General features: G+C 37.9%; 1 protein-coding gene across 4 annotated transcripts in view; it reads right to left on the reverse strand.

Annotated features, from left to right (window-relative positions):
• The window catches only part of CABIN1 (calcineurin binding protein 1), a 110,637-nt gene that overhangs the window by 78,378 nt on the left and 7,974 nt on the right, over positions 1-24,285 (reverse strand). For 2 of the 4 annotated variants that reach the window (XM_027714326.2, XM_027714325.2), the window contains exons 10-26: positions 23,140-23,308; positions 22,568-22,704; positions 21,964-22,181; positions 20,276-20,354; positions 19,851-20,038; positions 18,454-18,603; positions 16,980-17,174; positions 15,638-15,874; positions 14,450-14,603; positions 14,101-14,216; positions 9,680-9,841; positions 8,038-8,244; positions 7,515-7,660; positions 5,380-5,641; positions 3,528-3,788; positions 2,745-2,896; positions 1,917-2,008 (exon numbers count right to left, since the gene is read on the reverse strand). In XM_027714326.2, the coding sequence (XP_027570127.1) occupies positions 1,917-2,008; positions 2,745-2,896; positions 3,528-3,788; positions 5,380-5,641; positions 7,515-7,660; positions 8,038-8,244; positions 9,680-9,841; positions 14,101-14,216; positions 14,450-14,603; positions 15,638-15,874; positions 16,980-17,174; positions 18,454-18,603; positions 19,851-20,038; positions 20,276-20,354; positions 21,964-22,181; positions 22,568-22,704; positions 23,140-23,308 (2,925 nt within the window). Of the gene's footprint in view, positions 1-1,829; positions 2,009-2,744; positions 2,897-3,527; positions 3,789-5,379; positions 5,642-7,514; positions 7,661-8,037; positions 8,245-9,679; positions 9,842-14,100; positions 14,217-14,449; positions 14,604-15,637; positions 15,875-16,979; positions 17,175-18,453; positions 18,604-19,850; positions 20,039-20,275; positions 20,355-21,963; positions 22,182-22,567; positions 22,705-23,139; positions 23,309-24,285 lie in introns of all 4 variants that reach the window. The other 2 variants (XM_027714323.2, XM_027714321.2) reach the window with 1 other exon arrangement.

The following is a 24,285-nucleotide window of genomic DNA, read 5'->3' on the forward strand; positions in this document are numbered from 1 at the left end:
AAATGCATGCAGAAGAGCACAGTATATGTAATAATATAAAAGTGGAAGACTTCTGAGCATTGCTCAGCCTGTTAGCTCTCCTTCCATCTGTAACAGCCCCAAGGCAAATATTTCAGTTTCCTGGGGTTCCTCAATATGCTGTATCCAGAGCTCAGTTGTGCCAGCACCTCACAAAACATGAGGAATGATGCAGTACTCTGCAATTCCATCATGGTTACACACAGCCCTCCTGAAGATCCCCCTAACTCTGCTTCCTCCAGCAGCTGAGGTTTTGAATTGCTTTGACAGCACAAAGCTCAGGCCCAGCTAGGCTCAGCTGGCAGAGCCAAGCTCTGCTCCTTCAGCCCTGGCAGAGGCTCCTGTGCTTGCACCTCCAGGCTTTGCTCAGCAGCACCTTCGCTCCCACGGGCACTCAGCTGCCACAGCCCATAACGTCTTACTTGGAGTGAAGGTACTAATGACACCCACTGGAGTATTTATCTAACTTTAACCTCTCCTGGGAACATTTAGACAGTCTTCAGGACCTAAGCAGATGCAGTCTTAGGCAGAACTGCTTCTCACAGGGATTATGGCTTAGGAAATATTTAACTATTTCCTCCCTTCTACGTTTTTTGTGTCAAAAGGCATTAAAAAGCTAACAGAAGAGCCTAATCACTGCACAACCCACTGACACCTCCCCACCACATATGATCTAAAAACAGTCTCATGAATTACTCCCAACTGAAATGCAAGCAATAATAAAATGAACATTTTTCTGGTCAATTTAGTGAAAGAGATGAAGGAGCTTCTGCCAGTTTCACCAAGAATTATTTGTTGGGGAAAAGGAATAAAGTCACCCTGCAAAAATTTCAGGCATGTAAACATTTGTTTCAAAACTGTGTCAAGAAAGTTATTTACAAATTATCATTCTTCAGAAAATGACAGTAGGAAGCAGCCCACCCTACAGAAATAAATTTGTATCAAGCAGAGCATTTCTGTGGGGCCTGGCACATTGTACCAATGCTAAGATTTACACCGGAGTGTATATTTTACTCCTTGAGTGCTGATACTCACAGATCCAGATGGATAAACAAATGGCCAGAAAAGCAGAATCAGAATAAAATTCCTAGCCAAATAATAGTATCAGGTTACTTAAACTGTAACTTAATTTCTACTAATATATGTAATTGCAAAATCTTCAATAAAACTATGATACCACCCCACCTTCTGCATTTATAAGCCAATTATATATTACATCACTTTATATTCTATAAAGATGAGCTGCTGACCAGTCATTGTAAATGATAAAGAAAAATTAAAAGATGAAATCTACTGGACTGTCATGCAAATCACTTCGTGCTCAATCACAATATATTCAAAATAGTTGCCACCTGCCTCCTTCCAAAAATGATAATACTGTTTTGTGTTGTCTTTTTACCAATTTGTCTTGTTTCAACCATAGTTCAAATTTTCACCTGGTCATTTCACACAGGCTGAAACAGTGTCCAGTCTTCTAAAGACTGAACCCACACTTTCCTAATGAGCTCTGGAGAAAAAAAAAATCACTGAAAAAATCAGTCAGCTCATACTCCTCCTACAAACATTGCTGTTTTGACTAAGTGACAGATGTCATGGTGGCAGGTGACAACTTTCAGTTTTGTATTTAAAGCTCCGACTGTACATTGATTCTATTTAAAGAACCAAATTCATAAAGATAATGAGCTTCAATATTGCCCGTGTTACCACAGACCCATCACCCTCCTTGAAACGAGCAGTTTGATCATTGCTGGTCAAACCCCCCGTGATGAGAGCACCTCCTGTGCTGCCAGTATTGAGAACAGGGACTGTACCGTCCGGCGTTGCCTGCTGGCGGGGTTTTTTACATTTGACGTAATCGTGGTCAACTGGAGTGGCTGTGTAAGGTGGGGATGTCAGACCTGGACCGGAGGAGGAGGGGAGGGAAGTCCCAGGGCCCGGCACCGTTCCGGCTGAGGAGTGAGAGTCTTCATCAATCATGCAAGCTTTTTCTCTGGGAGGACAACAAAAAATATGAAGTGTTTATATACTGGGGACATATAGGGCCAACGAAATGAGACTACGCGTTCTCACGGCATTTCCAATGCAGTAATTAAATCTTAGTAACAAATTCTAAAGGATGGATTTTTAATCACAGATTATTCTGAGTTGGAAGGGATCCACAAGGATCATTGAATCCAGCTCTTAAGTGAATGAGCCACATGGGAATCAAACTCACAACCTTGGTGTTATTAGCACCATGCTCTGACCAGCTGAGCTGATCTCAGGGTCACTGAGCTAATCTCAGGGTTTAGTACAAGTTATATTCTTCCCCTGTACTATACACTTCCCTTGTGCTATTTGTCAATAGCAAACCATTCTTTATTTTGTGGTTGTTAATGAGACAAATGTTGTGGACTGAACTCTCTTGTCCTATAAATAAAGGTCAGTTGCTTTTGGATTTGTTAATAGTTGATTTAAAAAATCAAATCTATTAATAAATAAAAACAAAGGCTTTAAAATGGATCAAAAGATCAAAATTAGTCTGTTTTCTTCCCATCTCCTCTCTGCCAATTACTGAGAAGATCTCAGTGTGGCATATAAACTTACTCATGATACCCGAAAACTGCAAACACTGGGATGAATTCTAATCACTTTGTTTTGATTTTATTCAGCTTCATTTTAATAGATTATTGTACAGTAGTTTATAAGTATACATTCAGAGGATACTCCTGGAAACTAGCACTCACTTTTCTGTAACTTTTGGGGTGTTCTTCTCCTCGCCTCTGGCAAATGGTCCCTCAGAAGCTTCTTTCATGAAACTAACCAAGATCTCTGCATCTACTCCAGAGTCTGGTTTCCCCACAAGTTTCAAAATAGAAGCATGAAGTCGAAAGTATACCTAAAAAACACCGAAATCCATCTGGTCAGTAAAGAACTTGTAGCTCTGCAATCTCTTACAAATAGTCTTTTCTCTGTAGAAACTGCAGGAGTTAGGAAAGACAGTTAACTGTTACCTAAACTTACCTAAACGGGACTTTTCCTGCCTTTGAAAGTTGCTTCTAAGTTAGAAGATCTGAACACTGTACAAATTTTACAGCTGCCATCTATGGAATACAACAAATAAAGCAGAGCTGGTCTCCTTGCAAGGAAGTCACCACTGAGTATGTTCTAGATCCATTGTTTTCACCAGACAACACAGTGAAAGCAAAGGTTCCAACTAATGCATGAACTTACACTTCCATAGGTACAAGATGCTTGTGAATCCTATTCACGTTTGATTTTTATAAAAAATGAGTAATAAACTGTGTGCAGCAAAACTCAGAAGTGGAATTGCTACCCACCTGTCCAAACTGCCTTTAAAACAAAGTCAGCCTTAATAACAGGCTCCATGTTACTCTCCAAGTCTGTCTTGTAAATGTTCCCAGATGCAGAGCACCATGTACACGTGCCTGACAATCAGAACTAATAACAACTGGTATTCCATCATCTGTAGAAAAGGTTTCAAGCTTATGTATTTGACTTTCTTTTACCTCCAACGCTTCCATGGCAAGTTCTGGTGGATTATGGTAGTGAATCTTTTTGGGATATCGAGCAGCCTCCTCATGCAAGTAGTGCCCTGCCTGTTTGTAATGAAGCAGGTAGACAACAGGAGGCTGTTTCTGCTTCTCTGCAATCTTCCCCAGCATGTAGTGGATAAGCCACTCCTCCTCATCGCCGTCTCCCTCGCAGCGAGACGCTGAGGTGAAGCACACCTTGGCTGTCTCCAACATGCTGTCCCGGCGCTCCTCCATCTGCCATCGAACCAAGCGTGGGGAACACGTGAGCTCACTGCGGCTCAGAGGAAAAGTGCCAAAAATACACTACTGTGCACGTATAGAAGTGCATAAACAAGGTGCATCATTTAACACTTTTAACCTAAAAGATACGGAATATATCCAAGTGATCAAACGCACCCCAGCAACCCACAGAAGGTGCTTATGGATAGGTTTTTGTTCGTTCCAGTAACTGCTGACACAACCAAGCAGAACAAAACAGTAAGCATATAAATCTGAAAAATAACAAATTCTACCACTTTTTCACAGCTGTAATTATCTTAATTCTTCAAAGAAAAAAAATTATTAGCTTTGTTCTGCAACTGAAGTCTCTTAGAGCCACTACAGACCACTCTCATTTGTGAAGAAATGTATTTCATCTTTCTTGCAATGTATCTGATTTGGAGCTGAATAAGGTAAGAATATTCTCCCCACCCCACCCTATCAAAAAAAAAAATAAAACAAGCAGCATAAATTAAATGCCAATAAAGTAATGTAAAAAACTAGGTCAAAAGATGCATTAATGTAATTTTCTCTCTTTGAAAAAGTAGTTTATACATTTAAGTTATGGGGTTGTAACCAAGAACAGTAACATAACCTTTCATTTCCTAAATATTTTGTAAGGAGAAAAATAAGATTTTTATGCATGAGAAACACATTCCTGAAGAGAGATATCTCTGGAAATGAGATGATATTTTTCAAATTTATCTTTTATTATAATAGAGTTTTTCTTATTGAATTATATATTTTTAACATATTTGCTTGAAAAAAAATGAAGACTTAAGTAGTCCTAAATAAACATTCTCATTTAATTCTCAGCTTCAGATGGCTGCTCTGTATTGTTCATTTTATCTGATAATGCTTCCAGGACTACAAAATATTTGGAAGTCAGAATAGCTAAATCAGAAATAGAGTTCACTGATCCAAAACGACAGACAAAACATTTTCCCAGGCAACTCTTATCACTGTCAGTGTGTATTTAGAATTGTTTTGGTTTAGCAATAAACTTCTTAATAACTCTTAACGTTTTCATCATCCTCGTGCAGAAAGAGCTAATGAATTCATAACATTTTCAGTGAAAATTCTACCAATCTTCTCATTCTGATCTTTAAGTAACTGTTACTTAGAAAACACAGAAAAAAGAGAAGATGTCTTTAGATACAAGAGATGACATGTGGACACATATCAGAGTAATTCCTGATCTTTTCACTATTTAAATATGTACGTATGTCACCTTTCTATGGAAACACTGTATGACATTTACAGAAAGGTAAGGTAAATATAATTCCCCTTTCCAGAAGGTTACAATAATTTTGTGCCACCTTCAAAAGATAATTCAAAGATCAGGCTCAAACTCATTTTACGAACGAAAAAGAAAGAAAAAAACCCCCCATCTTTAAATGCTTCTTGACACCATCAGGTTATATGAATATTAGAATATCCAATATTACTAAGTAACCACAGAGTCTCAAATGTGGAATATAGTATGTAAACAATTAAAAAACTCATTATGTCAGAAAATATAATTTAAAATATTTAAAATTTCACATTTCTCTCAGTTAGATCCCACCTGCTGCACAACTTCAGGAGGAAGTTCCGACTTCCACTGCTTAAGCTGTCGGGATGCAAAGGAATGCAAAGCATAGGAGATGGTGCCATATTCGATCCACAGGGACAGGTTGGAGCTGTCAATCTCCAGGGCTCGTTTGAAGCAATTCAGGACAGGGGTAGAGTGTTTCCAGATCGGGCCATCACTTTTCAATTCATTAGAGTTCAACTTGTCCTGAATACGACTGGCTCGAGCCAGAGCCATCCCAGCCCAGGAGTCAAACCTATGCAAGAAAGAGAATAACACATGAACAAACTCCTAAACATTACACTGAAGGCACAGACAAGATTCATCTTTATATCTGCAGCTTTCTCTTCCTTTCATCACACGCTCCCTCAAAACAGATTTCTGGGTCTCCTCCTCCCCTCAGAGTGGAACAGAAGCTGTATAGCCTAAATCATGCAGAGTTCATTAAAAAGGGTTTCCTAATAAAGCACTGTCACAGTAATTGTCACATATGGAAAATGGATGAAAAATCAAGGTTTATTTGCCATGTAAAGCCAGTATATCTATATTTCTGATGGCAGCACTCTCACTGATTTTTTTGACAGTAACCACACTGTCCTGTCCAAACATTGTCACCCTTTATTTCTGTAGCACGTGGCCATTATGACACGTTGTGACTGAGTTGTGAAGTCTTTATTGTAATCGTTTTCCAACATAAAAATTAAAAAACCAAAAATGCATTGATGTAGGAAAATTCTGATGAACTCTAATTTCTGACTGCAGGGCTGTTCAGGGTCCAGCCCTGTCTTTATTCTATCACTGACAGCACAGACTGAAGGGGAGTTTCCATATGCCATAATCTCACATTAACATCTGGGGTCAACTGCTCCGGAGTTTTTTAATTTTGTCATGATTCTAACACCAAAGGAATAACCACAATGCTCTCATACTTTTGCTTGTAGTTTCTTCTGATTCCACCTGAAAACCCATTTCTGGGTCAAGTGACCTCAACAGTCAGAATCCTGAGGGGAATGGAGGGGGAATTGTAGTAGAGACATTCAAAAAACTAACATCTCATTTGACTGGGGTAAAAATACTATGGTACCACATATAGTACCTTCTGAGCACCAAACTGTCACACATTAAAGTAAAAATGCATTCCACTCATTTATTTATGAATTTAGGTTTTAAAATATCAAAACTACAGAAAAATGGAGAGAACGTGGTATTGGTAATTTCTTTATCAGGCTTCAAACAAAAGTTTTAGCCATTTGCTAGTCACAAGTCCCAGACTAGAAGATGCAATAACATTAAACTACAGCTATTTCCTCTGTAGACTTCATATCTAAAATTGTTCTGTGCCTTCACCTTCCCTTTTGTCTCTGTTGTGTGACTGGATTTAGAAGCAATTTTCGTGTCTCAGATCTATCAAATCAGGGGGTTTGTCACTGACCCTGATCTATCAACTTCAATGAGATTTGAAATGACAACACCTAATGTGCAAACTCTATATTTAATCAGTAAATTTAAAGATTATTTAATTTAATTTTAGAAGATTTGTTACTCAAAACAGGCTTTATTTTTAAGATGAGTGAGCTTAATCTTGGTGGTATTTCAGTGAGTTGTAAACTATCAAGAAACAAGGTGGTTTTGTTTAAACATCACTTAAATACTTTACTCGACTTGTATTCTCTTAGTAGTTCTCTAGCAGCAAAATCAACTTTCAGAAAGAGGTCAGCCTAGACAGTTAATCCAGCAAAGAATGTTATTTGTGCCACAGTTACACTATTAAACTGTGACATTTCTCATTCCTTGCCATGTATAAACATGCCAAAGCAAAGAACAAAAGGTGCAAACAGTTCATTCTTCACAGTTATTATTTATTTTAATTTAGCTCACCCCCCTTTTTTTTTTGCTTTTAATTTCCAAACAATCAAATATTTAACACTAGGGTTTGGGTTTTGTTTTGTTTGTTGGGATGTTTTAGAGGTATCCTTAATTATATAATCGACCTGTGATAATGGATTGCAGGTGGGGGGTTTTGCTTGTTTGTTTGGGTTTTTTTCACTCCCGAAAGCAGTTGTCTGCTTTTCAGTACTGAAAGAAGTGAGAAGAATGAATGATGTGCAGGAGGATTCAACAATACTGACCTGTTTGGACAAATACAAATGTCATGCATGTAAAATTTAATGGCCTTAGACTGTTCTTTATTCTTGAAATGATAGTCTGCCAGAAGATAGTACAACTCAGTCACCACTGGTGGAGAATAGTCTGCACCCTCTGGGAGAGATGGTGCCTGAAAATAAAATAAAAAAAAAACAACAAAGGTTCATTTTAAATAAAAGCTTCATATTAAATGAGCTGCACACTTGCTTCTTCCTTTTCATCACAGAATATGAAGGTATTGAATAGGAAGACAGTGAAAGCATTTCACAGATATACAGAGCACTTACAAACACTAATGAACACCTCATACTGACTGCATATCAAACATCTTGCCATTCAAAGACTAAAAGCTTTGGCGGTGTCATTCTTATTTTATTTAAATACAATTACCTGAGGAAATCCAACACCATGGAATAAATCATTCCACTAATAATCTCAAAGTCAACATAAAAACAGCAACAATACTTTTTACTCCTTTTAATTTTTTAAAAAAACAATTCAATATACCTTGCTGCACGTTCCTTCAATATAAGCAGATACAGTCTCTAGGCTCAGCATAGGCTTGTCTGTTCGAGGAACAATTGTAGCAGTTTTCTTCAAAAGGTTGGCCAAATCAGCAGACACGGTACTGGTTTTGTAACTATCAAATTCTGGAAGAGTTTTAGGCTTAAAATATTCAAACATGAACAAAGCATCTTCCCATGTCAGATCAACCTGAAGAGGAGGGTGGATGAGAGGGCAAAAAAATTATTTCCAATTCCAAAATTCAAGTCTACTAATGAATTTCTGTGGCCTTTCTACATACATTTCACTCTAGCAAGAACCAAATTAAACCTCCCAAGAACAGAGCTAAAGGTCACAAATCAGCACACTGCTCACTGATTTAACAGGCTAAAGTATTGGGCTGTAACTTAGTATATGCCACTGAAAAATAAAGTTATTCTACTTGCTTAGAAGAGCTGCTCAGAAAAGTTGTTTATAAGCAAGAATCAATTCTAAACACCCAGAGTGACACTGAGATCATGGGTAACATACAGGGAATTCTACACCTTCAGAGTCAAATAAGAAGAATAAATGAAATGGGAATCAGGTAAAATTCTGAGACTCAAAAATCTTCAAATTCTCTACAGAAAGTTACTTCCAGAATTTATTCCTCATTTTCTCTTCACCTTTCTTTCTTGAAAGCAGTAAAAAAATCCCACCCAAAATTTACAGTTCTCTTCCCTAGACTAACTTTTTCTCCTTTTATTGTTCACCTAACCCCTCACAGTAAATTTTGCTCTGTACTGAAAACAGGGAAATTGCAGAGAATAATGTCCTTATCCTTCCCTTTTTCTTAGTTATACCCTTTTCGTCATAATCTTTGCTTTCTATCATGTAAGTTTAAGATACACAATTCCCAAGTATTTAACAAGCAATAATGTAACAGCATTTAAAAAGATCTTTTCAACAGAGTCAGACAATTGTTTTGCCTGCATGAAAATGCTTCTGACTGATAATTCTATGATCACTCCCATTTGTAAATGCAAAAATCATCTGAGGTTCTGAACAAAAGTAGTGATGTTTCAAGGTAGGATATTGTATTGCTGACCTGTTTTTTCTCTGCCTTCCTTATTACTACAATTCTCTTCCCAAGGCACTCTGTAGTTGCTCTTCTCCCAGATTCAACTGAATTTCACATTTCTCATGAACAGCTACCAGATATTTACCATCAGTGATGTCAAAGTAAGTGTCAAATTTTTAAGTGACATTTTTCACTTTCATAAACTGCAAGGGTGGCTGCTAAAGTTTTCTTCTCTCAAGCTGACCTTTCCTCTCTAATTTTCCTCAACCTCGAACTTCTTCTCAGCTGGAAACAGGAAAGTGATAGCTTAAAAAAATCAATTTCTCAATATTTCCAAGATGGTAGACTACTGTCAATAGGACTACACAAGCACTTAATTTAAAATATCTGACTTGTTATATTTACAATTTTAAAAAATATGGAAGCCTTTAGTTTATTTTCTACAATGTGTAAAATACATACATTTTACAAGGCAATAAAAGTAATCGTTCTCCAAAATATATTAAGGTGCATTAAAACCAAACAAGTGTGTATCTTTCATCACTTCAGGATATTCTTCTGACTTTAAATAACACATAACTTTACCTGCTGTACTGAATGTTCTTCCAGGTACCTTGCTTTGCTTTTTTTACTTGGGAACCCATATAAACAATAAAAACACTGCTCCAGGGCTGTTTCCAGCTCTTCTTTGTATGGATGAGTATCTTCAGAAGTGGATGCTGCAAGTTCTTTTTGTAGTACCTGAACCTACAAGCCAAAGACCAACGAGAAGGTCACGTGCAAGCTGAAGATCACAGGAAGTGACCCAGCTGTCTGAAGGCAGATGATGAAAACAACATTAAGGAACCACATGTATTTTTCCCCAATGACAGCCAAGTATTACACCCATATTTCTGTAAACTAGTTCTCAAACAAGTCATTTCAATGGCACTGCAGCTGTGCTAAAGTGCCTTTATTTTTGTTCCTATGTTATTTCACAAAGTCATATCTTTAATCAATGAGATTAGACATCAGCTTCATGTTTCAGACTTAAGATCATTCAAAGTTTCCCCCTACACACCAAGTTGCTTCTGTGAACATAAACACTACAGTTCCTCAACACTGTGAATAAGGAAAAGGCAGAGAAGAATTTCTGCCCTAATTCACAAACACCAATTTCCTCTGCATGGAAAAAGTGGGATGGAAAGGACTTTGCAGAAAAAGAAGGGAAAGTTAATGAAAATCTGGCTAAAAGGACTATAGAACTGCACAGCATGAATAGTATTACACAGATGGCTGCCCACCAAGGAAAGCAGCTGGATTGATCCTAAATGACTGAACACTGTAGCAAGTTGCTATCTTTACCTTCGACATTGCAAGAAAAAGTACCCATCAGTAGCATATTTTGGAAGATGCTGATACTCTAAGACATTCATTAAAAACCCTGCAACTGAATGCCAAAAAACAAAAGGTAATTCTTCGAAAATCTTCACTAAGCTTCTTTAAAAAGCAAATCAAAAAGGTTCAAAGTCAATAAAAACACGTTCACCAAGAATAATCTGCGAGGTGGGATTTTGGATCTTTATTTCAAAACGAAAACAAAACCCACCCTTAACCACTGAGGTTTAAGATTCAATCCCAATGTATTCCACTATGAAATTTCAATTTAAAAAGAAGTATGTAAGTAGAAATTACATTATTAACATCTCACACATCTACCAGAGTGTGTTTCCCAGAATCAGAGTGCACCAGTTATGCCTAAAGAAAACTCATCTGAGGTGGTAGAAGAAAAATGCTTGTCATCTGGGAGAATAAAGGGTACAGAAAAACATGAAGTACTCCATTATGATTTGCCTCTAAAGTTTTGGGAAGCTGTATACCACCAGCTGTAGAGTCCTATTAACTGATAAGTCATTTCCTTTAATATTTTTCCTTTGATAAAAAGCATCAACTTTCATTTATTTCTTTTACCAAGATCTGACTTGTCCAAACCAGCCACATTCATTCCTCAACACACTGGTCATTTTAGGAGCTTCCCCAGCTGAAATTTTGCAACCATAGATTGAAAATGCAAAACATTCAGTTATCTGCAATTCATAAAAAAATTCATCATGTTACTTTCACAGTACTTAATCTGTTTATTTATCACCATTTATAATTTTTCAGCATCTAGGATTGCAAACTCAATTAATTATGCATGGTACATGCTACAAGGAGTTTCTCATTGTGATGGGCTTTCCTGACAATACAAACACTGCACACCATCACAAGGCAAAAGCTACATGTAAGAAGCTGTTTTTGTAAGTGTTGTGATTAGTATAAAATACTGATCGTCTTCTGATTAAAAGATCTGTTTTAAGGTCAAGGCACCGTGTTCTAAGAGCCAAACCCCTGAAATATAAGGGTAAAGAAATTCTTAGGAAGTATTTCAAAGACATTTGGAGTCACAGCCACCAACTCTGAGTCACAACAGACACCCTTATTGCCACCACTTTCCCGGTATGGATTTGTGAACAACATCTGAAATTTAAGTGCAGCTAAATAAGCTGATGGAAAATGTGAGATCAGAGGATACTGTAACAAAGCCATGATATCCCTCCTGCTACAAACAAAACCACATCTAACAGCAGTAACAGAATTCTCACTTGAACAGTGTTCAAAACAATCTCCTGTGTTCTTATTCAGCTTTTAAGTTCTTGGCAGAAACACAGAATTGTTCTCAACAATTCAGACTATTGCTAAAGGACTTAACTACATATTAACATCTTCTCTTGCACATCATTCTCATCCACAAGCGACAGAATGTCCTCGAGCAGGCAGTTCACCTACAGGTGATCATTTAATACTAGTCTGTAAAACACACTTAACATTCTTGAAGCTGCCTTTCTCAAGTAATTCATCCCATTTTATCTTTGTCTTTCCTTATCCTTCCAACACCCTCTTGTCTCTGAAAACTTGTGTTTAATATTACTATATTATATTATAGTTTAAGAAGTGGGCAATTCTGTGAGTGAAAACTGAACATTTTGTTTGAAGTACCCAATGACATTTGCAAAGATCTGCCTGTAAATACATTCCCAGCTCTCAGTTACCTGTACTTCACTCAGGTTCACAGAACACACTCTCTGACTCCCCTGGCTGTGGATACAGGCACACTATACAGACACAATTTATATCCATCACTCAGGAGCACGGCATCCAAGGGCAAGCTCAAGAGTGGAAACAATTTATCTATTTTCATGAAGCACAGTGCCTGAGCTAATAAAGCCCTCTGAAGCCCTGCTGGGGCAGCTCAGGTGTATCAGCATTATGCTCCTAATGCCAGGGAGCTGCAGAGATCAGGACACAGAGATCATCTAATAGTTCTACCTGAATCAGCCTCAATTCAAACCCTGTTCATTCACTCCAGCCCTATCAGGGTGAGCCAACTCCTGTAGAATCCCTCAGGCTCTCCCAGCCATCCTTCCCAGCTGCCTAAATTACTGTCCTAGACATGCCACTGCTCAAATGCAGAGGTAGATGGGGTCTGGCACTGAGCTGTGCTTAAAAAGCTCCAGGGAGTGCTGAGAAGGGAAATTAAAAGATTCCTGAGTAGCTCTATGCAGAACTAATCACGATTTTCTCCTGGCTGAAGGTAATAAACCTCAATGAAGTCAAGCTGAATCTGCAAACTGCCACTGAAATGTCCCCATAGAGCACAGCCCAAGGAATGCCACGGTACCCCATTACCTGGGCTTTGCCAGCAGCCAGGCTATCCCAGACTGCCAGAGCTCCCCTCAGGGAAACACTGACTGTGCTTGGGTTTCTAAGCTAAGGATAAAGTGAGAGAACAGCAATGCACATAGAAATATTCTCCTTCAGCCATGGGAAATTTCTGTTGTAACCATGAGACCTCAAGGAATAATCTTAAAAAGGTAAACGATGAATGGGTAAGTCCCTTTATCTCATAATGGGATACAGTATTACTGCCCAGACACCCATTTCTGGAGAATATTAACTCTGACACACCCAGCTGAACAACAGAGCAAAGAACAGCCTTCAGACAAAGGGAAGGGCTGAAGCAATTCTTCATTCTCATAATTTTTGTTCAACAGATGAACTCTGTATGTATACTTTAAGTTACATTTAGTCAACAATGTGAAAACAACAGAATTACTATTTTTTTCAGTCTGTGGTATAAAATCAAGGAAGGTATTATCAAACAAGACAAATTTATCAACTGCAGAACAACTAAATGCATCACAGCTTCAGGACCCAATGCGGGTAACACGAGAGGATGTGTGAGCCATCAGCACCATTCCAGTCACATTCCTGCAGTCAGACAATGGGCTGCAGATCTTTACTCTTGTGATTTGGAAGAAACGGATAACCAAGTTTAACTACAAAACTCAAAATTGAATTTTCCTGGCTGACAGCTAAATATGCACTTTTTACAGGATAAACAGTATTTAAGTACACTGAAAATGTGCAAACTGTATGTAACACTTGACAAATTCAGTTCTGTGAAGTGAGCAACTTATTTGGAATCACTGAGACAAGATGAATATGGAATCCTACTGTGTTATTTTAGCAGCAATTTTAAAGACATAATACTACAGTTTTTGTCAGCTTGTGAATCATGTACAGTACTATCAGACTGCTTGGTCATTCCTACTTCCCTTTCAAATCCCATGAACAAAATAAAATACTACTGCAAGAAGCAAAACAGAGGAGAAAAATCAGAAGAAAACGATTATTCTTCTCAGTGAGGTAAGTCCAGAGAACAATGGGAAGTATGACAGAAGGAGATCAACAAGAAAGGGTCTGGAATAACAAGCCTTTGCTAGTCAGATTAAAATGACAAACTCTCATGCATTTGTCTGGGAGAAGAAAGAAAGTGGATTCAAAAGTGTATTTTTAACATGAAGACAAGGCAAAAAACAATCTAATATGACTTTTAAGTTATTTCCTGCTTTGAGAGTTGGGTTGGCCAGATGACTTTCAGAAATCCCCTCCAATCTCAATTATTCTATGGTGACAACACTTACATAGAACTTTAGCAGAGCACCATCTGAATTGCAACACCAGGATCTTCTTCCCAAATACTCATGAGCTGTGTTCAGCAGCATAAGCGAAGAAGGCAACATAGGGGTATCAGGACTCCCTGCAAGAAAGAAGTTGGTAAAGGTTAAAGTAGGACAGAACTGAGTTAAATGCGAGTCAATGCTTCAACTGGCAAAAAGAAGTTTTCTCTGGGGTAAGAAAGTGATGCTTGCAGAGCCCCCTACTCCCTTTAGCCAGCAAGGTAAGATGACAATCAAGTGTTTATTATTTATATTCCAAAGTTATATGGTAAGGAGCTCAACTCCAATATGTAGCAGTGGATGAAAAACCCACCTTCTTCTCCCTGGTTCTGCTGCTGCTGGCAGCAAAGGGATCGAAAAGCATCTTCCTCATGCTGGATGATCCTGTGCAGGATAATCCATGGAAGCACCGAGGAGACATATGGCTCTTTTGGTTCCTCCTGGACTGCCATGCTGCAGTCTATGATCTAATAAAGAAACAGACATTATACAATCAAAATGATGCAAAACAAAGGTCAGGTGTAAATCCTTTCCAAAGCTGGCAATGCATTTTATCCTAAGGAAATAATCTGAAGTTGAGTCTCAGTTTCTCATAGTGTGGCTACAAAAATGATACAAATAAGATCAGCTGGTAAGGGAAGGATAGAAGATTATTTCCCCTACCCTGACGTTCCTCTTGCATCCTCATTTTCCATGTAGGTCTTTCTCTGTTAATATCACATACAAACAATGCACAGTAAGCATGAATTCTTAGTGCTAGTAGGCCTCATTGTACAAGAAACTTACCTACAACCCAACATGGAAGAGGAACTTAAATTCCAGAATTCTCTACCAGGTTTTGCAACAACTGTTTAAGACCAACTGGCATCTTTAATAGATAATATATAAATTATGCACCCAAATACTCTGTTCTCCAGAATTCCATTACATTCCATATCACATAGAACTTTACACAATGAGAGTATGATTTTGTGAGTAGTGAAGATCTTTGGCTTTTACTGAAGTACATGAAAATCTGAGAACTGTAAGCACGTTGAATTTTGACATTTACTAGACCAGTTTCTTAATAGAACTGAGAGCTTGCCATTACTTACCTAGACTGAAAAACGTTCATTCAGTAGTTTTCAGGTTTGAAAATGCCTTCTGTAAAAGGCAATATCGGTGCCATAACTTACAAGCTACACCCAGGCAGCTCAATCGTACTATCACCATTTCAAAGAGCCTAACAAAACAGTGTTATTCCTTGGGTTATCTTACCACCATTCTATGATTATTTTAGGCAGCTTGGTGACTGAAGGTACCTGCTGGCACTGGTGCACTCAGTGCATCTCTAACATATTGAAATGAAGCCTGTGGTAATGCTCACATAATATGGAAATACTCAATAAAAATGTAACCAAAACCATCACTGCCAGTCGGTGGGAATTCAGGCAGCAGCTGTACCTTGCCTGGAGGTCTGTAGCACACAATCCCTCTTCCCTAGTGCCAGTGAACAGGTTACCTGAATCAGGTTGTTTGTTAATCGAACGAGGCTTGGTGTTACAGAAGAGTCTTTCAAGATGCTGTTAACTGATGATAATGAAGTATCTATTCCTGTGAGCAGCTGTGTTACCGTAGCAACCCACTCCTCTTTAGCAGAGGCTGCTGTCATATTAATCATCTGCTGAATTGCTTCATTCAAGGCAACATCTGAGCATTCAAAGCACTGCTTGTAATCTTTCAGTTTGAGCAGGGAGTCCTAGGGAATGTAAATACGAAAAAAATCTATTATAACAATGAAGAGTTTATTTTAAACATGAATGCACAGCAGGGAAAAGCAAAACTCTATATACAGTTAATACGGTTACTTCAATGAAATATAACAGAACACCTTTAAACATAACATTAAAAAGGACAATAGGACAAAAAGACAAAAGGTCCTGAATGGATCCAGGATGACAAATACACAAGTAGGATCTAAATTTTAAAAAAATCATCACAAAATCTTTCTGCTTTAATAAGAGATGCAAGGAAAGAAAATAGTCAGGAAAGGGATGGCTGTAGGTCTATAATTATAATGATCTGCAGCTGCATAAAGTTCCTACAGAAATAGGGTTTGGATCTTTATGATCTTGTGCTACCATTTTATTACTTCATAAATAACAAACCAGCAACTATGAGGCTAGTGTTATAACAACATTGTCCTGCTTCTTTCTACTCTCCAAAGGTAGGGTCATGAGATGGCATGGAGGCTGCAGGATTTAGTTCAGTACAGTTAAAAGAGCATCAGTCTTCTGTGCAAATTCTTTTTTCCACTAGATAACCTGATATGATCAAATTGTTCCCATAGCTGAGCTCATTTATAATACACTGATTTTCATAGTGTCAAATGGACTAACTCTACAGCAATTATACTGGATGTATCTATCAACAGTTTCTCATTCATGCAGGAGAGACATTACATCATAAAAATCACTCATATGCTAGACAACTAAGTTTCAGAATGGTTGTAAGTCAACAGCAGCAAAAGCAGGAAGTATCCACAGCAGGTGCAGACAGAACAAACCCATCCATAAAATATCTCAACAAACGATTCAAGTTTATTTGAACTTACAGTTTTTCTGTTCATTTCATGTAGGCCTCAGCATCTTATATCTTTAGTCACATTCTTAGTCAGCACAAGCTGGCACATTGCTAATGATGTTGATAAAGCTGTGGTGTTCAGAGCATTTACAGATTTGGTTCCATGTTTTGCTTCCTAAATAAGACTCGCTAACCATCAACACCCAACTCTAGCAATCCTTTCATCCTGTTTTTAGGAAAATCCCATACTAAACCAGATTTTTAAAGAAACAAACCCAGACCTGCAGGAGAAGCAGCTGTGCTGGTCTCTCTGGTATGGATGTTACGAACTCCAGATGCTTTGCTCTGCCATAGCCATTAAAGCACAATGTCGGACGAAGCAGATGCACCACTGCATTGTAATCTCCTGCCTCATACAGTCGCTGGATCTCTTCCAAAGACTGGCATCTCTCCAGAGATTTTAGGTTCTTTTCAATCTGAAAACATCACAGATAATATAATCCAACTTTTCACATATTTGACTACTGACACTTCTCCCAGCAGTTTAGCTATAGAGCTATCTCCAGGAAAGAAAACACCTACCATGTAATACTTCACCCATTCAACGGATTTTTAATGAATATACAGTGTATGACTAAGGCACATGGAAAATGAGAAGGTGATTTGTGACAACCAACATGGCTTCACTAAGGGCAAATCAACCCTAACAAATCTGGTGGCCTTGTATGATGGGGTTAAAGCACTGGTGGATGAAGGAAGACTGACGTCATCAACCCGGACTTGTGTAAAGCATATGACACTGTCCCAGGCAACATCCTTGTCTCTAAACTGGAGAGACCTGGATTTGATGGATAGATGACTTGGTGGATATGGAATTGGCGGGATATTCACAACTCCAAGAACTTTGGTCAACGGCTCGATGTCCAAATGGAAAGCAGTGATGAGTGGTGTTCCTCAGGGGTCAGGACTGGGATCAGAACTGTTTGAAGTCTTTGCTGGCGACATGGACAGTGGAATTGAAGGCACTCTAAGCCAACACCATCAAACTGTGCCATGTGGTGGACATGCTGGAGGGAAAGGATGCCATCCAGAGAGACCTGGACAGGCTTGAGAACCTGTGCAAACCTCATGAAGTTCAACAAGGCCAAGTGCAAGGTCAGGGCAATCCCAAGCACAAATACAGGCTGGGTGGAAAACGGACCGAGACCAGCCCTGGGGAGAAAGACTTGGGGGTGTTGGTGGATGAGAAGCTCAACATGACCCAGTAATGTGCTATAAAGATTTTAAACTTTATTGCTTCAAAGTCCAAAATCAAACATTTCTACGCTGCAAGAACACATCCATCAGGGGGACTTCATCACAGGAGATTCTGCTTCAAAGTGCACCCAGCTTGTTACATGGAAAACAAACTCCTGAAGTAGAAAGCTCAGTTAAGCAAAGGTGATATTAATGTTGAAGAACAGAAAATAAAACACTGATTCAACAGTCTACTGCAGTCTATGCAGCTGCTTTAGTATTTTTGTTTTGCATAAATGCAATCTAAAGTTATACAGGACCAAAAGATCCAAAAGCTGTAACTCTTGAAAAGGAGAGGATGGTCTTGACATCATCTTCAAACTGTGAACCTCTCCTTTGACTCTGAGATATAGCAATCTTCCATCATGAAAGAGCTAATTCATAAATGACATTTGAAACTGGGAGAGATGGAGTGGGAGGGATGGAATGGGGAACATACACCTGCAAATTAATTCTTACCTCTTCTAAAGAAACAACAGAATCAACATGTAGATTAGGTAACCGTATGATGATGCTACACTCATTGCCAGCTTTAGCTTGTGCTGTAGTGGAGTTCTGTAGCATTTCAGTGCAGATATCATAGTTTTCAAGTGCCTGTTCCATGTCTCCCTAAAGAAACAGTACAGAAGAAAGCAATCAACCACAAACTCCTATCTGACTACTGAAAGTTCAGGTTTCCAAAGCATGTAGAAAAGTTTTAAATTCAATGCAGGCACTGCCAGTGTGATTAGTACATGTCCTCCCAAATAAAAAACAAATTCACTGACAAATCTCAAATGAAAGCAAAAATACTTAAAAATGCAACATATCTTAGCAATTTAGTTTAAAAACAGGTAAAACAAAACAGAAAAACAGAATTCAGCTTGCATAAATCTGCAAGATTTGTCTGGATTGCTAAAATCCCTTTCCTTTAAAAACACGGAAGACCAAAACAGCAGAAATAACTCTTCCATTTGTGCAAATAAAAACACTGAATGAAGAAACATCCTTATATTCTGCAAAGCCACTGCATTCTACTCGCACCGTGCAACTGAAGTAGTTGCTGAAGCTGCACAGGCAAAATACAGCTCTGCATATCACAAGAAAAAATGCCAGTAGGTGTACAGGAACTCTCATTTTTCCTCGAGTAAATTTACTGGAGAGGAATCCTTAGGCAAAAAAAAAAGAAGAAAAGAAATGGAAGGAACAAGTTAGTTCACAGCTATGCAACTGACTCACGTAACTAGCTGACAATTGATTTAAACATAATTAATGCATAAAAAAAGCCCTCTTTGATGTCCTGAGGAAGCAACACTTAAAGGGAAAAAAAGACTGGGATCAAATAACATTTCAAATTATTCCCTCAGTGATGTGTTTAAAACCCTCTGCTTCAAAATCTGCATATTAAATTCAACATCTTCAAAAGAAGAATTGTGCTACCTTGAAAAAGCAGAGGGGAGAGTAATAAAACATAGAGTCTGCTTCAGTTAAAAATCCGTGTTTTGGACTGCCTGGGACTTTTATGGTATCCATAAGCCCAGGTCCCCAAAAATCTATGTTCTGCAGCTACACAATATGATTCCAAATAACTTTGGTACAAATAGGTTTTTTTAAGCTGAACGTGAGCTAATTTAAACAAAGACTCATATATTAAACATATCTGAATATTTGCTTAGCATGTCAGATCTCCTACTTTTCCACCTCAACCCTTAGGGACAGTTAATTATATACATAAGAGCAAAATAAAATCACTGTGTTTTGAGCTGATTTTATCCATGTGCTTGAAAAGAGCTGAGATTCACAAATCAGCTGCTTCTGAAGAGCATTGATTTTAATTTGAGAGAAGTTTTATTTGTTAAATCAAAAGTAAAACAAACCTGCAGTGCTAGAAAGCGAGCTTTCAGCCAATACACCCGAGTCACAAACTCCATCCAGCCTTCTTCAAACAAATCTCTTTGTGAAGAAGCAAATGACAGCTGCAACAGGTCTCCCAAAAAATGAGTTCCTGGGAAGTCAGGACCAAACTTTCCATTCACAGAGGCAGCAGGACAATTCCGTGGAGAAACTGCAAATCAATTAATTACATTTTACCATCAAGTTACTAACATCCCATGGAAAGAGTCTGGTATCTCAAAGGTACTGATGTACTTAAAGGCAAACAAATTGATAGAGCAATAAAATACAGATCTGGAAGATATTCATTAAATAAAAATAGCTCCAAAATCCAATGAATTCCTGGAAACATTTCTTCATATACCTTGAGTGTTTTTAGAGTCTAAAGAAAGAAACATCCAGTGCTCACCTGTAGAGCTCTTCCCTTTTGTCAGTAGCCACTGATCCAATTGCAGTTCCATGCAAGAAAGGCTCATCAACATCATATCCTTCAGAAAAAGTAGGGAGATATCAAAATAAAACAAAACAAAACAAACCCCAAATCACTAAATCTGCAATTTACTTCAAAGAAAACCTTCATCTTGTCCTCTTGGGATTTCTATTCCCAAGCTGTAACTACTTCTTCTTCTGTCTAAAAGCTGTATAAAAAGCATTTGCAAATCAACAGGTATGAAAAAAACCAACACCTAGAAAAAGCATTTAAAAAGATAAAAAAATCTCAGCTCATGAAAGGTCAGATCAACATAGCCTAATGTTAAAAGAATTCATCCATATTTTTGTATCTGGCTGAAATAAAACTATACTAAATTGCTAAATCATGCCAAAAGTGTATTTCCACAATATAGCAGAACTAGTGATATTTGAAAAATAAGAAGTCTGTGTTCTACATTTTTTTCAGTATTTATCTGCATGAGACTGAGTATGTACTCCAGTCTTATCAGCTTATTAATGCTTGCAGGATAAAGTTCAGGAGTATATTAAATTCACATCATGACAGATCTCTACCAAGTAATAGTGAAGAATATACTGTTTTCTGCTTAAATTCATAGGAATAAGAGTTACAGTTCCAGCTGTAAAAACCAGGTGATTGTGAAAAGGTTCAAAAGTCCATATACATTACCAGTCATAATGAGAATCAAGGGAATACATTCATAAATATACTTCCATTTGTTTGAAAAAAGGGCATGTATAAGTGAAAAATACACAGAAATAAAAAAGACAAAGGATGTATAAAAATTTAACACCTGCTACATAGAGACTTTTGTCTGTTTTGTAAATGAAGTCAGTGGAACACAGCAGTTTTCAGAATTCATATTTCATTTGTAAAAGAGCAGAAACATTTGATCTGAAAAAAGTAATTTCAAACTGAAGTCATGCCAGAAGGCAAATAACTTCCCAAATGAATACACACTGATAACGTGGGCAGGTTCAGTGGACAAGTATCAGAACTGGTTTTATAATTCAAGAAGTATCATCTTCTGCCACTAAACTGGTTTAACATTAATTTAATGAATTTACCATTCTTCTATTTGCATTTGGGAAATCTACAAATGAAATGGTGCTGCTGGGAGGGTGGATTTGTTTGGTTTGGTTGGGTTTTTTTTACTGTAAATTGGAGGTTATCTTAAAACTACCCAGTATTTACTCTATTTAAAGCATCAATGCTGACCCTTAATCAGCCAGTGAGAGCAGAGCAGCTCTCTCACCCAATGACAAAACAAAACTTTGTGTCATATCAGAAGCAAAGGGAAGGGGAAAAAAAAGAAAGAGCAACAACAGAGTAAAGTGGTAAAACATATCTATGTCTGCAGCATTTACTACATCTCTATGCATGTGTGTGTGTTTATACACACACAAATACACGATATATAGGGTACACTTGCATGTAGCATCACCCAGATCTGTCCAGGAGCTCAGGAACAGCTCCATGAGCTGCAGGCCACCAGTTTATGACAGATACAACAGCTGGGACAAGCAGCTCCCCAGACAGAGCTAAGCCAAACCTTGTGTCTGATTGCTGGGTTTCAGCTGGGTACTTCTGGCACACAGAGAACACCACAGCAGCAAAAATGGGAATAAGGAAAAGTGCTGCTTTACCTTGATATGCTGGTTACTTGAGTCCCTCAGTAGTGGATTGGGGAGGCTGCTACTGTGCTTTCTCCAGTTGTTATAGATACTAAGGACCACCTCACACAAGCCAGGAGGCCACTTCACCAGAAACTTTTGGCTGATGACTTTTAGATATCTCATCATCAGCTCCAAGATCCCACCATTGTTCAGGTTATCCAGCAAGAATTCATGAACATCCTGTTTTTCTAGAAAGTAGATAAATACAAAGCCACACATGTTTAAGGCTGAGGCAGATCATGAAACAACTAAGTTTCAGCAGTGTTTTATGCACTAATCTTGCAGCAGTTCTCCTGTGCTGCACATGTGCAGAATTCAGTTATTGTATTCCAATTTGTTTAAATGGGAAACTCCACACAATAGAGCTTTTGCACACAGTGATTAAGGAATGCCCCAGACTTAAAAAAATCACACCTGTTACCAACTGACATATTTCTATACCATAACATTATAATTTTTAAAATAGCACATACTTCTGTATCTTCTAGATATGATAGGAAAATACAAAAAATAAAGCATACAACATGGAAGAAACAACAGAGAAAGAGTGAGGGGTTCCAGTAGAAATCCTTACCAGATTCCATGAATGTTGTAGAATCAAATGACATTCTGTGTGGCCCAACATGCTGGAAATTCTCCTCTTTGATCTCTGATTGCACCTCATAGTTATTGAAAGGGTCCTCTTCCTCCTCAGGATCTAATTTCCTTAATCTGTGTGAAAGGGGACAAAAACCACAACATCAACAAAGCCCTCGTTTGTTCTTTCCTTACTAAGTGAAACCTAAACATGGAAAGTTGTGCAAATTTTAACAGTGAAAGCACATTAACTGAAGCAAATTCAGAGATTTACATCAAGTTCCCAAATTTTGTCCAAATCAAGATTACTTTACCTTATCCATTTTGACATCTTCATTGTCCTCTAATTCACACTCACACTAAGAAAATCTTTCTTATTTTTCAATTTTTATTCAGTAATTTTCACTAAGAGCAATTTTATTAAATATATGAGGAGGCAATGCATCACATCTGCTTCAAAAAATAACACAAGTCTGGTGGTTTTAAGGTTGGGGCATATCAATCAAACAAAATCCCAAACAGCTTCCTCTCTATGACATTCTCACAATGAAGGGTGTTGCTGTACAGTACCTGGAAGGAAGGAACTTCACCAACAGCTCTTGAAAGTCAACCTTCTCCTCTTTTTTACACTTGGTGTTCCGAACTCTAGCAGATCTCCTTTTGGCTGTTTCACCACTATCTTCTGTAATTCTCCTTCGCTTCACTCCTTTCTTAGATTTATCACCTGCAGATATGTCACCTAGAAATACAATTAAAAGAAAACCCTCAAATCTGACAGGTTAAATTAACAAATAAAATGAATTAATTTTTAAAAAATTAATTATACAGCAACACTTGAGATTCATTGGTTTCCTTCTGAATGTAGTCCCCCCAAAAAATTTAAAAAAAAAAAATCACTAATTATAAACTGGCTATGGCATTTTGTATAAAAATGCTAGTCTGAGGAAAGAAGCAGACATAATAAAAATGCTGCACTTCACTATTAATTAGAATTCATTATTTTAGTCTTCAAGAAGTTTCTGAAATGGGAACCAGAGAAGCCTGCCTTTAACTCCAGAAACATCTGTAAATTCCCATGAATATCAACAAAATACTGGTAACCCCTTGATAGCTTTAGATATGTAAATACATATACATCTACAGTATAAAATATTCAAACCTCTTGCTACAGATTTCAAATAAATATAACTGACAGCTCAGTTCTCTCAGGTTCTCAAAGTGACACATGAGCAGAAGAAAATCCAGTCACCTTTTTGAAAGACAGCTCATTCATTCTAAGGATCTCAAGGCCCTTCCCAACATTAAAAGCTCGATATGCATCACTGCTGGGATGGAATCACAATTCTGTTCTCCTTAAAGACTGAAAAACTGAAGTGAGAGTCAACAGCACAAAACCAGAGGAGGTCAGAAACTCCTGCACTGGAGGAACAATCAAGAAAAACAAATCAACTTGACTCTCAATTCCATTACATAGGAAAGTTAGTCCACTGTCCTGAACACTGGCCCTATGTCTCAGTCAGGAACCAATGGTTTTCAGACAGCTTAGGTGGCTTTTATTTTCTAATGTGAAGGGTTAACAGATCTTAACTCTCTAGAGCTCAACTTCCCTTTTTTCTCTCAGATGTTATACACATTCTGAACAGGTTCTGAATCCACAACATGCAGTTTAAAGACAGCATGTCCCAAAGCATTCTGGAGTGCTTTTAATACCCAAAT

This window comes from Pipra filicauda, unplaced genomic scaffold, assembly GCF_003945595.2.
Source record: "Pipra filicauda isolate LSUMZ 115617 unplaced genomic scaffold, ASM394559v2 scaffold33_size4404698_pilon, whole genome shotgun sequence".
Taxonomy (NCBI): domain Eukaryota; kingdom Metazoa; phylum Chordata; class Aves; order Passeriformes; family Pipridae; genus Pipra; species Pipra filicauda.